Below are 15,543 nucleotides of genomic sequence, written 5' to 3'. Positions count from 1 at the left end.
ATTGCAGTTCCCAGTAACTGTAGTTGAGTTTGTAGCAGCCTCCTCCCTTACTTTCTCACAGCAGATGCCTACAAAACCAGATTAATAGATCCTCTCTTCCAGCCAGGTGGTAATGAAATGATGATACACTATTTCCAGCTCTTAGCACAACCTCCAACTTGTAAAATGCTGAGACGTGCCCATAAAACACAGACAAAAGTAGGTGGAGCTACTGCTTAATAGTAGTCATAATAATAATACGTTAATGATACCAAAACCTGAGCGGTATTTACCATGAAACTCACAGAGAGAAAAAGTCCTTCAGCTATTTTCTTTTCCAATTTCATTAGAGATTAACTTGTTTCTTTTTTTACTCCTGCTCAACATAACACTATTCAGCTTTCTGCACAAACTCAGATGCTTGCATGTGCTGTATTTGGCACCGTTTTGTGGTAAGGTGTAATTTATCTTTTAAATTTTGCTGTGATGACTCTCAGCCCTCAGGAAGAGCTGAGATAGATAGATTGTCATTTGTATGAAGACTCCACAGAGGTCTTGCAGCAGGTATAAATGACATTTACGCTCATAGCGAAGTACCTTTCTGCTGCTGAAGTCCTCGTGTTGGTAGGAACCAGGCATGGCACCTGGCTGTCCTAGACGTGCGCTGGGTCTGGCATTCCGCTACCACTCACCGGAGTCCTTCTGGAGCAATTCATGCCTCTGCTTGAATAACAAGGGGAAGCCATTCCTTGAGACATCAGTGAATGTGCACAGTTATGGGCCTTGTATTTTTTGCGCTTGGTCTTCAGTCACCAAAAGTACAGCAGCTTCCATCCGTTGTCAAGTGATCAGCACTGAGAGGCTTTGTGAACTGACAGAAAGATTTGCAAATGTATGGTGAAATTTTTGCAAATTTTTCATACACCTTGAATTTTACTGTAACTGCTGTCAATATTTGTTGAAGTGTTTTATGGAAGAAATATCTTGCTAAAAATCTAGCAATAGACCTGAGCAATCATTCCAATTAAAGTCCTTCAGGTTATAAAAAAGACAGATTGTAAATATTCTTTTTTATCTCACCCAACAAATATGGCTGCAAAACCAGAACCGACTTGTAGATGACACTTATGCCTGAAGCACAGGTACAAGAGGAATGATATTTTACTTGTCTGTAACAGTAGCTTTCACTTGAAAGTGCTAGGTAGATATACTATTCTCAGTGCAAATTCTGAACATCTCCTAGGATTAAATTGGCCTTATGTACAAATAAAGATTGAGAAGCCTGATGGAGGAGCTGAGCCTTGGGCACTGAATTTGCTTCAGTCTGCCATGATTTGGTGAAAAATGTGAAATGGAAGTTCTGTTGCTGTCTTTGTTCTGCTGTTGGACAAATGCCATTGAACACCATGAGAATGGTTTCTGTATCAAACTGCAGTCGCTGCACTCCTCCAGGATCTGTATTGCAAAGACATACCACTCTATTGTAGAAAAGTATGATTTATCTGGTTCCACCATATGCCTCAAGATGCAGTAAGGTGTGCCTGCAATAGGATGGGTTAAGCTAAAACTAAATTCCTGCTCTCTTCAAAAATAATTTTCGGACAAAACACAGTTTTGCTGACTCCATCGGTGCTGCCATATCTGCAAGTACAAACAAAGGGTAATGCAGCTGTTCGTCTCACAAACCGTTGTGTATTTTGACAGTGTGGTTTCCCCCTCTTGCTTCCCTCTTTGCTTGGCTCAAACAATGAGTCTGTCCGCTGACGTGCAGAAGAAAAACACAGTGTTCAGATGCCAGAAGCTATCTGCTGCTGCCTTTTATCAGCTCTTTTGCATCCCTCCCTTCTTGTGACCTGCTAACAGTATCAGTAATGATATGTCCAAAAATTGAACATTTTAGGTGCAGAGATTTCAGAACTCTTCCAACCCTGTCCTGTGTAGACCCTTTGCAGAGGCCTCTGGCTTCAGACAAGACAGCTCTTAGTTCTGGGTCCACACACCTGAAGTGAGTTGCAGATGCCATCTTATCCGTAGCTCTGGGGACCGGGCTCTCTGTTGTTTGCCTTCTGTAATAACACCTCAGCTTCTTATAGAATAAGATTGGTTTTCTCTTTTTTTGTGTGTGCGTGTGTGCATGCAACAGCTGGTTATGCAATAATTTCGGGGAGGGGGCTTGGCAGGCAAACTCCACTGAAATCACACTCATCAGCCTAAAAAACCACCACTGGTGTTTGTGATATGAGCTCTCATCCAACAATTCCATGGTGTGGAGGAGCCTCAAAAATATCCCAGAATGTCGAGTAAATGTCCCTCTTTGTGTACATAACCACGCAGTCCTCACAACAGGATTTACCTATGGCAGTCAGAGAAAAAAAGTGGTGGGGGGGTATATGTTACATCTATTACTCTGTCACCTCACCTTTACTGCCTCGTTATTTATTTATTTTATTTATTTATTTATTTATGTTAAAGACAACCTGTATTCCATCTCAGGCATGGCAAGTGTTTATATCTCAGAAATCATGCCCACATTTTACATACTGGGAGGTCAGCTCAGCCTGAGGCTGCTTGTGATTCCCATGACAGTCAACAGGAGCTGCACATGTCCACCCGGGAGGCAGTGTCCCTCAACCTCCTGGTGCCACATCTGCTGGCGAGCAGAAAATTAATATTTTATAGCAGAGAAAAATAACTAGAAGCAGCCTTGCTACACTGTAGTAGCCAGCGCTGTGCGTGATGTATAGCATGCTGCCTAGCAATGTTGCTAAGCAACGCAGCACCATCCAAGAAAATCCTGCATTAGCTTGTAGTGGCTGGTGGGGTGGGTTAGACGTGACACTTTGCACACAGAGCTATGCGGAGAGAGGTGTGCTTTGCTCAAGACTATTATGGTCATCTCCGATTGCTAATAAGTCTCCCTATTATTCTCCCTGCACTGATGAACTACATCACGATGCACCGTGTGCCACAATAATTCTCTGCTGAAAAAAACCACCTACCCCCACCCCCCACCGCTTCCTGTTTCTTAATGCTCTTCAAACCTGATTTAGAGAGTAGCGAGTAGTGGAATTTTACAGCTACATCCCATGATGCTCTCGCTCTCAATCCCATGGCCTGGCTCATACCTCAAACTAACCGTAAAGTCAGATCACAATGATGTGACTCACTATTATATCTAAAGATAGATCTTGTCAAAAGCAGTCATGAGCCCTGGATGCTAGAGGCTGTTTATTCAGCGTTGTGTTTTGGGGTGGGTTTTTCCCCCCTCTCTCCCCTGGCTCCCTAACTTGTGACATTCAGAGGTCTATCCCATGTTAGTGAGTATTTGGGTGAGCTGGCAGGTACGGTACACACCTTTGGTGATCTGGAGGAAACCATAGACAGGCTGCACAGAAGTCTAGCTGCGGGTGTGACTTCAGCCTCACACAGGTCCCAGGTCAGAGCTTCACAGTGGCACAGACTGGGTACTCCCAAACACCACGTGGGCACAGGGCAGGACATCCACAGAAAGGAGGGAGACACATTTTTAAGAGGGGTTTCTTCTAAGCCTAACAACCTTTATTAATTTTTTTTTTAATTTACATACCAGCTGTTTCCAAGTGTGAGCAGTCATCTGGAACATTTAATATCCACACAGAACAAAGCCGTGCTGGTGCAGGAGAGAAAGAGAAACAACCTAGACACCCACCAAGACAAGAGGGGCTCTCGCCTCAAGAACATCAGCTCCTGCTAAGGCTGCGCAATGTTCAGCATCAGCTGGAAGCAGATAAATGGCAGGACAGGCAAGATCTGCTCTGTTGTTGGCCACCTCAGCCACCCCATGCGGCAGTGACCGGGCAATGGGGACACAGGGCTCTGGTGAAGGTCCACGGCTGTGCAGGGCAAACACACCTGGGGAGATACTGTCCAGGAGGAGAGCAGCTCCTGCTGCTGCAAAGCGATCCGAATTCCCCCCAGCCTCAGCCACCCAAGCATGGGGAAAGGAGGAATGACTTTGATTATGCCTTAAACGTAGATACAGAAACTGGAAGGTGAGGGAGCTGGCGATAGTTCTTTGTTGAATGTATTGGATCCATTTCAGCCCTGTATAATTCCACTAGAGTCAAAGGCATTACATCAGGGATAAAACCAACCCATTATTTTTGACCTGGCCATTTCCTTTTATGCCCTTCATTCAGGAAATCCCTATGCAAGTGCATGATTTTAGTCACGTGAATATTCTTACTGGAGGCAGCGTGACTGCTCATGTACTTAAACACATGCATATACACACGCAGGACTGGGGCCTAAAACAGCATTGGAGGGAAAGAAGACCAAAAAGTAGTGTGGGAATACCTGAACAACAACGTACTCTGAGGGTCTGTGAAAAGTGTCTACCCACTTGGGTGACAGTAATATTTCTGGCTATGTTTCCCCTTTTAAGCTTGACAATTTCTCTGACACCAGCGGCATCTTTAGGATTTTAAGGTATGACTGCTGTAAAGGGCCAGGGAGGTGGAGCAGTGGTGTGGAGAACAAAATACCCAAAATGCTCCTAAAGTATTTAAAAAAAAAAAAAAATTAACAGAGAAGCTAGTTATGCAAATGTCCTTTGGGGACTGCAATCTATGTCTGTGACTTTCACAACCTTGCCCTGATTCCCTCTCTTGCACTTGCAAGGAACACCCTAGGGGGTCTTCATCGGAAGCCTCAACATACATGTTTTTCAGCATTGCTTCTGGCTTCACATTTCTGCTGTTCCTCAAAAATTATGACTTCCAAACACCAAGAATTATGATCTCTAACCAGTGTCATATGTCAGGAATGCTCTACAGAAATCTTCTGAACAGCAACCCTCATATATTTCTATCTGGCAACAATCTAGAAGACAGATCAGGATAACATCAACCAAATTTCTTTGGTGACTCCCCATTCAGTTTCTGTGTTACACCCAGACTATTTTAAAAATTCTCATTTGCAAAAGCATTGCTTTTACCACTCTACGAAGACCTTTTCCAAAAGGCTGCACACATATTATAATGCCTGGCTGCAAAATGAAATGTAATGACAAATCTTGACCTATCAGGTTTAAGCCTTCAACATGTGATCTGAACAAGGGTGACTTTCACAGATACCATACTGCAAGATAAGTGATTCAATGAAGTTTCTGAAATCAGCAGAGTTACTCTGGTTTGCAGCAGGGTAAATGAGATCAGGTTTCCCATAATAAATGAATCCATAAACAGGGTGCTCACACACATTGCAAAGAACAAGGCTAAAGAACAAGAGTCAGAAGGCTTGCTGAATTAATTTGTCACTACTCTGGGGTAACAGCTACTAGAAATAGTTATGTCTATGACTCCTAGAATAGTCTTTAATTTCTCATGCTCAGCCAAATGAGGGAAAACATAATCTTTATTTTATCAAGTGGCATGCCCATCGCACTTCTCCTTGCTTGCATGTGAAATGTTTAAATTTGCTAAGAAAAGAACCAGCTTAGTTTCATCCCAACTTTCTGTTTCAGGTTTATGTATTTGCCATTCAAACGAGCCAGGCAAATCCATGAAATTCATTTCACAGGAGACTGAGCAAATGGAACGTGGAATAATGTTCTTTAGTTTCTGACATATGATCAAATGCACGTTTGCTACAAGGAAAGGGGAGACATGCAACAGCCTTGAAATGGATAAAAACCTTGCCACAATAACCATAGTTAATACACAAATAAAGTTATATTATTAGTATTGGCTTCCCTCTTGTGGCAATGAGTTATCTGTAGCCCTAATACGTAACCAGAATCTGCTGAGGCATCTAACACAAAATGCTGCAATATGCACGCTGGGCAAGATCCTTGCATCCATGCACAAGACAGCTAATTTCAGTTCAAGGCGGATATGAAGATCTACACATGGCAAGTGGATGGCAGAGTGGGGTCTCAGCTCTGCAGAAATACCGCTGATTTGAGTATTTCAGAGATCTACCCTGCTATGACTCAGGCCACTATCTGGACCAAGTTTAAACCAAAGAAAGAGAGGTCTTCCACTTGAAGGTGCACTTTCAATCCTGGCTGAGAAGGGTGGTTCATGTTCTAGACCTGGCAATGATCTCTGCTGATTCTGTTGGTTTAGCGGGCATTGCTGTGACAGACCTCAAGAATATAGACCAACACCTCTAATTCACTGCATATGTTGCCATTCAGACTCCAGAGGTGAGTCGAGTTTAACATTTCATTTTCCACAGCAGTGATGGAGCAGGCATGATAGTCCTCCTTTATCTTCTCCATAGCCACTTGCACATTACCATAATTTGACTGACATTTGTGAATTTACAAATTTGATTTTTTTTAACAGCAGCGTGTGTGAGAAGGTATCACTGCTATTAATAAGCGTGTTTCATCAACAGAATTCAAAGCTGTTTATAAAGGATGTTGGTCTCATTCTTGCTTTTTTACAGATGGGGGAACTGAGGCGCAGAATAATTTGAAGCCAATCAGCAGGACCAACGCAGAGCTGAAAATAGATTCCAAATCTCCTGAGTCTCAGTGCAATGTTTTAACTGCTCCTCTGCCAATGTCTGAAATTGTAAGGCTCAGCTATTAGTACTACCTAGACCAAAGCATGTCTATTATTCACATATTTTCCCAAACCAGTTCTTTTTACCATTGATATTTCATGGACAACCTCAGAGAGTCAAATGTCCAAGTGAGCCCACATCACCTTTTATAGTATGAAGCCTTGCAGATTAATGCTTATTTCACCAACCTATAAAAATCATATCATAGCTCACCCCAAAATTAATTTTTCAGGCTTTCTAGGGTATCTTAAAAGAGTGTAGATTTTTTTTAAGTCTACACTTTAAAAGTGTAGATATTTTGCCAAGGAAGCTACAAGCACCTAGTTGCGGTTTTCTTCCCCTCTTACAACAGATTACTATGGTAGCATAGAAAATAAACTAGAACACCATGAACACCCCAGAAGTATCATGTACAGAATAAAATCATAATGATTAATCATTTTATCATATAACAATGCTAGACTGAAACCTCCCTTGGAGGGCAGGAAAATGTAGGCATAGATGCTTGGTTTTGCAAATATCCCTATGAAGAGCTTTCAGTAGAGTGTTCTGATGGTGTCAGTGAGTTCAGTCACCTAACTTGATTAATATTGCTCTGCCCCTGTTCTGAATTCCTCTAACCATTTTTGTGGTTTTACAATCATTCTTTCCAGTTTGAAGAAAAAAAGGAATGTTTTCTGTCCCCTGCCACTGAGCAAAACCCCCCTATTTTTAATGGGGAAAATAAGTTAGGTCTTCCCTAGGCAGCAAGATTTTAGTAGGTGGGTCACTCTGCCTGTAAAGGCTTAGTCCCCAGGGAGTCAGCATGACAGAGCACTTGAACTTACCTGCCCAAGCGGAACTGCTTATGGAGCAGAGGTATGGAAAACAACCAGGTGAAGTAGATTCAGTGAGAGTACCAGCTGTTCCTGTGAAAGATAAAGGGCAGCCCCTGGGAAAGAGAAAAAAAAGAAAAAAGAAAAAAAAAAGGGAAAAAAAACCCCAAAAACCCAAACAAAACCTTCCTTCAGCAGCTGCAGGAACAAAACACAGTAGCAATGGGAAGGTGAGTTGGGTCATAGCTTTTCTGTGCCATGTTCTCCCAAGCTTAACTCAAGCACCCTGAGAGGAAACCTCCTCCACTTGTAAATAACATAAACTTTTTACAGAGGTCAGGAACTTGTTTGCAGCTACACCCTGGCTCCTCTGAGACGCTCCCATGCTGAGTCTGGGAATCCCAGGCTTGGCCAAAGGGAAACAGCCAGGCACAATTACTGACTGGCAGGTGCAGAACAGCATTCAAAACAGGCCAAAAGATCATGTTTCAGGTGAGTTGCAAAGTGAGGGGAAAAAGTACTCAGTGTTTTAGCCTTGCTTAAAATTTGGGGCCACTAGTGTAATTACCAGAGTTTTTTATGGGTGGTGGGGTTTTTTGTTTGGTTCATTTTTTTAAAGGAGCTGGTCGAAGCCTGATGGAGGGTGAGTTTGGCACGTTTTGTGGCACTGACCTGATATGCTCTCATCACTGTGAGGACCTCAGATGCATTGTTACAAACCTCATCTCATTATTACTGCTATATTCTGCAAGTTCTTTATGGAATGGTCTAAGTCCTGCTACAAGTTTTATGACACCTCATGCAGCTGAGTCCTCATTGAAAAACATCCCCCACCACTACCATGGCTGAAGAATCATCACGTTCTCTCTAGAGACATAAAATTGCTGATTACAGTGAACTCTGTGGCTGTCATGCCTGTGTGAGCCCACGTGTCTTCAATATAAGCACAAGGGTGTGTCTAAATGTATCTAAACTCAGACCAATTGTTTTCAAAATTTCTCAAACAAAAGGAAAATAAAATATATTTTGCATCATTTCAGTTCTAGTCTGTCTCAAGAGGAGAAAAATACCATGTTTACAATATCACCACATTTACTAAGGATGAGTCCTTTAAGATTACAATCCTACAAGCACTAAAGTGGCAGACCTACAAGTGAATGTTCTTCCAGTTCAAGTACTTACTAAGTGAGCAAATTGAAACCACGGACAGAGGTAAATGTCAAATGATGAGGGACTGGCAGTATGGGGAGTTTAATTGCTTTGTAAGAGGAAAAAACCTCCTAAAAACTCCCATATAATGATGATGGAGGAATCCATTATGATAACAGATATCCAAATACAAGAACAGGCTTTATCAGGATTTAAATATTCCTTCCAGTATAAGGTATAAAAGTACAAACTGTGTATCACCTGAGAGATTTTACTTGTCTAAAATTAACCTGTGAGAGGTGCTCTGATTTTAATTCTTGAAAGCACTAACAGGATTTGACCCAATCCCTAGTTCATTAAAGTACCCTCAGCTCTCAGTGATTTGACTGGCCTCAATAAGCCAGACTTCCTGTGTATTAAAATGCTGCAAGATCGTAGAGTGTTTTGGAATTACAGTAATGAAATCTGAGATACAGGACCCCACTTCAAATAAATCCATTCTCCGCACCAGTCCAAAACTTTAGTGCATGGATATTATCACCAAAAAATAGACAAAATATGATTTTTGCTAAAGAAAACCAAAAATTTTTCTACATTTTAGATATGATTTCTTAGTACCATAGTTACTAAAATTATCAAGAAGCATGATGTTATGTTAGGCTTAAACCTGTCATGGACTATACTTGTGCCTTTGAATGCCACCACAGCAAATACAGCCAGGGATAGAAGAGGGAACTAAGTTCCAACATCCCAAATAAAACCTGTTGGTGATTCTGTCTTATTTCTGGTGGGATGGTAGACCAGCTCTTCTATTCAGACTGTATTTCCTAAAGAGTGTTATTCTAATTCTCTGGTTTTGACGTAGCTGAAGCGATCGCTTCGCTTTCAGTTTGTAGCAAGAGCAACATCTAGCGTGTAAAGTCTGCCCTGCAGACTTCATGCAGCATGCTTTTCATTAACACCATGCTTTGTATTTCAATAGAACCGACCATCTGAGCTACTCACAACACAGAAAAGAATTACTCAAACTTGGTAACAGCTCTATGAAGCAGGCAGGCATTTTACCTTCTCTTACAGAAAAGATGGAAGAGAAAGAGTTTAACCATTCAAGATAGTTCAGTAGTAGATAGGACCTGAGCTGCTCAAGGTCACACAGAGAGACTGACAAAGTCAGAGCTGCCTACCCTACGCTTTACCTGGAAGATTGTGTCTTTGCCTCAGGAGACATTTAGATCTAGTTTATCTGAGGGGAGGAAATAGTTCATTGCCTTTCAGAGGTAGCTTCACTGTGTTAGCAGCAGCAATGTCTGTGAGGAAAGCACAGCTGACACCTTCTCTGTTGAAGAACTTGTGCAACGCTTGCTCTCCTGGTGCATCTCAACAGAGGGATGTGCGCAGGTGTGTGTTACAGGACCTTTACAGGAACATAAGAAAGGGCAGTGGGTCACTCCATCCTATTACAGCAATTGCAAGGCCCCCAAGCGTCCCCTGCAGCCTGGGCTGCACTTCCCATCCCGTGGCTCCTCCATCTGAAAAGCCACAAACACACATCTGGCTAGCTGGGGGGCTGAGTGCGACTCTGCTCATGCAGGACAGCCAGAGGCTGGGGTGAGGCCCACATGGGGAGCCATTGACCTGGTCACTCTGGTCCTCTCCAGAGGCCCACACCGCCAGATTCTTGCCTGAGGAGCCACCTTCAGCACAAGGTCTGGGAAGGGACAACGAGGGGGACATTTCATCCGGAGCAATGGCCCCTGCAGGGCAGGGATGCCAGAGGGGCCCCAATCCCCTTTCCTTCACCCGTGGTCCAAGCGCAGGCCGCCCTGCCCGGACCAAGCAGCAGTTTCCCACGAGAGGAGCACCAGTGCGCAACAGCCTGTCGGCGGGGCCCGGCCTCACCCCTCGGGCTTGGCTCGCCCGGTGGCTGGGGCGCCTTAGCGCTCGGCTTTTGCCCTAACCGCCAGCAGGGCCTGGCGAGGCTGCTCGGAGAGCGCTGGGGAGAGGGACACGGGCAAGGCGGGAGGCAGTCGAGTGTGAGGAGAGGCAGGGGCCGCCTGCCCTGCCTGCACTCAGGAACTACAGCCCCCAGCAGGCAGCGCGCGGCGCGGCGGGAAAGGGTCTCCCCGAAGAACTACCTTCCCCAGTGTGCCCCGCGGCAGAGAAGGACGGCGGGTAGAGCGGGGCCAGGGGCGGTGGCCGCCGTCGCGCCTGCGCGCTGCCTCACCTCGGGGACCGGGCTCAGCGGTGACCTCGAGCGGCGGTCGGGGAAGATGGCGGCGGTGGCGGGGTTCTCCCTGAAGGTGAAGTTGGGGCGGCGTACTGCGGGGGGAGGAGGGGGGCTGAGGAGAGAGCGGGAAGTGGTGTGTCGCGCGCGTGTCCTTACCCACCTCCCCCGGTTCCCTCCCCGCCCCCGGCGCGCGCTCCCGTCCCTGAGGCGGGGGGCGCGTGTCAACGCCGGCCGTTATGCGCCCCGCAGGTGCGGCAGCTGAGCACGTCGGCGGCGAGGCCGGTCTCCAAACTGGTCAAGGTGAGAGGGGCAGGGGGGTCACCGCCGGGGCCGCCGGCCTGGCGAGCGGCGGGCAGCCGCCGGCCCCCCGGCACGGAGCCGCTCTCAGCGCCCGCCCTCTCTCTCGCCCCCAGCCCCCCATCCAGGTGTACGGGCTGGAAGGGCGCTATGCCACCGCGCTGTACTCCGCTGCCAGCAAGCAGAAGAAGCTGGACCAGGTAGAGAAGGAGCTGAGCCGAGTGCAGGTACGGTATTCTACAGCCTGCGTTCGCCTAAGCTCGCACGGGGGGTTTGAGAGCAGTGAGGCTTGCCTGCTCGTCCTTCTGAGGAGGGAGGTGGACTCAGCTCTGGGCAAAGTGTGGGACTCCCACTCAGAGCTAACCTGCCGTGCTGCCGTCTGCACTGCGCCCCCGGTGTTAAGCCGCTTGGAAGCGATACGGGAGGAGCATCGGCTCTAAAAGAAACATACTGTAAATGAGCTACACCTGGAGCTGCCATTTCACTTCCTATCAGCTTCAGATGTCTTCGTTTTTACCCGAGGAGTGACCGTGTTGTCCTGCTTTGGGTAGTCCAATTAGGCCTTGTAATGCTTGGAAAACTCTTGGCCTTTACCATGTTGTTTGCGTATCCTCTTAGACTCTCTTGAAGGACCCCAAGCTATCGAGCGTTGTTATGAACCCTCACATCAAGAGCGCAGTTAAACAAAAAGCTGTGAATGATGCCTTAGCAAAAGAGAAGATGTCCCCTATTACTGTCAACCTGATGAGTGAGTAACCATTTGGCTTCAGAAAAACATCTAAGGCTACCTTGTTATTACTGTTAGCTAGCCAAATCTGCTTCTAATGTGTGCTTTAAACCCTTTCAATGCATCTGCCTCTTCCAGATTTGCTTGCTGAAAACGGTCGCTTGCGTTACACACCAGATGTTGTTTCTTCGTTTGGGAAGATCATGAGTGCGTACCGAGGAGAAGTGCTGTGCACAGTCACCACTGCACAGGTGAGTTAGGAACCTCTAAATTGAGCTTAACCAGTAGCAGTATAAAAGGCAACCTTCTTTAGCTTAATTTTTCTCTCTGTAGTTTAAGTATTTCCTTCTAAGTAGCGAGGAAATATTTCATGTCTACCAAGATGAAAGTCTTTCTGCAAATAGTTTTTTGATACCCAGCAATTATTGGTCAAAAATTAAACCTGTTCCTCCTATTTCAGCTTAACAGGCAACATCTTTCCTTCCTGTGTGTGAACCTTGAGGCTGCTAAAAGTCAGCCTGGTCTGCAGATACAACTGCCCCTGTTCTTATTTCTGTCATCAGGTTCATGCAGATCAGGTCAGAACCAATGGATGAGCTATGAGCTAGAGCACAGCAGATACCTGGTAGGGCTGAGAATGCCTGTGGTGCTTGGTGCTGTGCTTCACGGGGAGCAGCTACCTAATTCAGCACCTCCAATAGTCAGGACAAGTGGCAAACTCCAAAACTGCAGGAAAACTTTTTCAAAAGTAGCAGACAGGCAAGTCTGGCTGGTGCTCAGGAAGGTGAGAGGGAAGGTGGTGCCTCCATGAGCTGTAAACGTCAGGCTGGAGGCACAGTGGTTCTGGCACTTCACTAATTTCTGTGTTAATGGATCCATGCCCAGGTCTGTTAGAGCGGGAAGCTGGTCAGCTAGGTATGTAATGTAAATCTCTAGCTCTTGGGTAGGGCTACAGTGAACTGCCAACCTGGACGAAGTAAAGAGACTGATCCACTTCAGATTAACTGGCTCCCTGTAGGCCATCAGCACAGATTGTCGGCCTAGTTGGTAGCCTTCAGGGACACGTGGACTCACAGGCTTGTGCAAACCTTTCTACAAGTCTTCATAAATATTTCATACATAAATTTTTTTCCTGCTGCTTGTTTATGTTACTAGTCTCTTTTGGCTCTCAAACTGTTAGCTGTCAAATAGAAATTATTTAAATTGTCAGTAACACAAAGACACTACTCTTTGGTGAAGTCCCTGTTGTCTCTTATCTCAGTGGCATCCAAGCAACTTGTAGGGATATCAAGGACAAATTCACAATGTCTCTCCCACAGGGATGCAGAGCTCTTCCCTGGTGATGGAGAGAGGTGCACGTAGCCAGGAGCCTTCTGCAGGCCTGCAGCAGGGCTGGGAGCTCGCTGACAGTGTCCTCAGTCACTGCCCAATGTGTTACATGAAACCGTGTTTCTTCTCAAGCTGATGAGCTTAATTGTTAGAAGCAGCAAAATTAATCTTTCCTTGTACAGCCTGAACACTGCTGTGAGGCAGATCTCAAGATTTTCCATCAAGTGCTTACCATGGCAAGGATGGGTTCCTGACACTTGCCACCTGAAGATGTTGGCATTGAACTTTTGCTGAGAATACATGCACAGATAACACGATGTTTCATGAAATTAGGAGGGCACAAAGTGACTACTGCTTCTGTGCTGTCCTTTGGCTGTTCCTGTTCAAGAAGGCTGCTTAACCTGCCTTCCTGGTGGAAGTGTCGGTCTTCAGAAGAATCTGAATAGAAAATTCGGGTTCTCGTTATACCATTTGAATACTTTCAGATCCTTCAATTTCCTTGTCTTCTGTTCATATTTTTCAGCCCTTGGATGATGCTCACCTTACTGAGCTGAAAAGTGCTCTGAGTGGATTCTTGGCTAAGGGAGAAGTCTTGAAGCTGGAGACCAAGGTCTGGATTTTTGATTTGTAAATAAATTTCCTCAAGTTCATGTTAAGCTGCACTTCAGTCTCTCTGATCTTTAAAAAAATCATTTTACTGAGTCCAACTGCTCTATTACATAGTTCTGTGCTTTCTTGTAGACCTGATGGTGCTTTAATTACTAAAAATCTTAACTTTGGAATACAGTGAATTCAAAGTTATCTTCAAAAAGCCTCTTTTGAAAGCTTTTTTCTTTACAGTGTAAAACTTGTATACTAGTCTAACAAATTTTTGCTAATGGAATTTCTGTTCAATGTTTCTTCTTTAGACTGATCCGTCCATCCTTGGTGGCATGATTGTCAATATTGGGGAGAAGTATGTGGACATGTCAACAAAGTCAAAGATCCAGAAACTCACCAAAATCATGAGAGAGACTGTCTAGCAAGCTGTCCTTGTCATTCACGGTGAAACCTGTCAGATGGAAAAAATAAAAATATTTCTTCTTGAGTAGACAGTGTAAAGTATTTTGACTGGGGAAACACAGCACTGAGGGAGACAGGCAATGAAGTTCCACTGCAGTGAGATTCACTCGGTTCTCGCTGAACACTTCATGAAACGGCTTTGAAAATGTAGCTCACCCTGAATGCAGGCGAATGTCGCTCTGAAGGAAATGGAGAATAATGCTCTAGGAGCTGACAAATAAATGGGGTCATTGCTGCTAAGGTTCTGTCAGTCACCAGAGAAGACTTTTGTCAGAGTGGCGGTGCAACAGTCCTGCTGCCGCATGAGCTGTTTCTGTGTGCGGAAGGCGTGAACACACGAGGTGTGAGTGGTAGATGCTTTCAGAAATACAACGGGGGCTGTTAGAACACGCGTGTCATCAGTGTGTTCTCAGCAGCAAACGCTGTATCAGGTGTGGTTTACTTCCATATCTGTTTAATTGGAGTGAGTTTTGTATATGCCTTAAACTAAAATGACCCTTGAAAAGCTTACTTGTGAGAGGCTGAGGTGTTTGTGACTCAAAACTGCGTACAGAAACATTTGGAACAGGACAGGGGTTCAGGTCAGGCGAGCACAACGGCAGTGTGTCGTGACCGGCTGTATGTGCCTCCCAGTTACCATTTGGACACGGATGTATAAGCGTCCAGTTTCTGTTTTGAAGTGCTGTACCTCTGCGTTCTGTTTAGATCCTCTTCGCCAGGCTGGCGAGGGAGCCTAAACTGCCTGTTTCTCCCTGCTGGTCCTTGGTCAAGAACCAGTGTTTGGCTTCGTTTTGGATAGATAGGTAACATTCTTGTGGGAATGGGCTGTTGAACTGGTAGTGCTAGCTCGTTTCAGTTGCGTTACTGAAACCTCTTAACCAGCCACATTATTTATATATTCAGAATATTTGTAAGAAGTAGTTCCAGTAGGGGAGAGACTGTTTAGCCCGGTGCTTTCTCTGGTGCTTCACGCTGGAAGTGAAGCCGTGCAAGGCTGCTGGCCGCGTGTCCTGCCTGGAGGCGGGTAGGAGAAGCAAGGGGTGGCGGGGAAGGGCTGGGAATGGAAACCCCCACGGCAGAACGAAGTGCTGGTTCTGGGGGCGGTGGGAGCGGCAGAGTGGGCTCATGCTGGGGAAGGGGAGGGAGCGCTGAAGCTTGAGGGGTCGATGAGGAGGACGGGTGGCCCGTGGGACCCCCCAGGAGGCTCAGAGGCAGGGCAGAGGGGCTGCTGGAGGCCTGCGGCCCCAGGAGAGGGGCAGGCTGAGCCGGCTGTGGGCAGCCCAAAGGGGCCCCCTGCACCCCGCTTTCCACTCCTGGTGGTGCACAGAGCTGTACCTGCAGCAATGCAGCTTTCCGGAGCTCGGTGCTGTGCAGCAGAGATGCCAGCCCCTTGCCTGGCTGGATTA

General features: G+C 45.8%; 1 protein-coding gene across 1 annotated transcript; it reads left to right on the top strand.

The window, feature by feature from the left end:
• Nucleotides 1-10,525: 10,525 nt before the first annotated feature.
• On the top strand, nucleotides 10,526-14,162 carry ATP5PO (ATP synthase peripheral stalk subunit OSCP). The gene is made up of 7 exons (XM_075771314.1): nucleotides 10,526-10,795; nucleotides 10,972-11,022; nucleotides 11,136-11,246; nucleotides 11,638-11,767; nucleotides 11,885-11,997; nucleotides 13,599-13,685; nucleotides 13,984-14,162. Exons 1-7 carry the CDS (start codon nucleotides 10,766-10,768, stop codon nucleotides 14,095-14,097), a joined length of 636 nt encoding a protein of 211 aa, XP_075627429.1. The 5' UTR covers nucleotides 10,526-10,765; the 3' UTR covers nucleotides 14,098-14,162.
• Nucleotides 14,163-15,543: the final 1,381 nt, after the last annotated feature.

This window comes from Balearica regulorum, chromosome 1 (genome assembly GCF_011004875.1).
Source record: "Balearica regulorum gibbericeps isolate bBalReg1 chromosome 1, bBalReg1.pri, whole genome shotgun sequence".
NCBI lineage: Eukaryota > Metazoa > Chordata > Aves > Gruiformes > Gruidae > Balearica > Balearica regulorum.
Note: the sequence above shows the minus strand (reverse complement) of the source record. Positions and strands in the feature narration are given on the sequence as shown.

Bases quoted from the DNA above. Each gene is read 5' to 3' on its own strand.
- ATP5PO (XM_075771314.1), top strand. From the start codon at position 10,766: ATGGCGGCGGTGGCGGGGTTCTCCCTGAAG. The intron at 10,796-10,971 runs GTGAAGTTGGGG...TGCGCCCCGCAG, and splicing joins TGGCGGGGTTCTCCCTGAAG to GTGCGGCAGCTGAGCACGTC. The intron at 11,023-11,135 runs GTGAGAGGGGCA...TCTCGCCCCCAG, and splicing joins CGGTCTCCAAACTGGTCAAG to CCCCCCATCCAGGTGTACGG.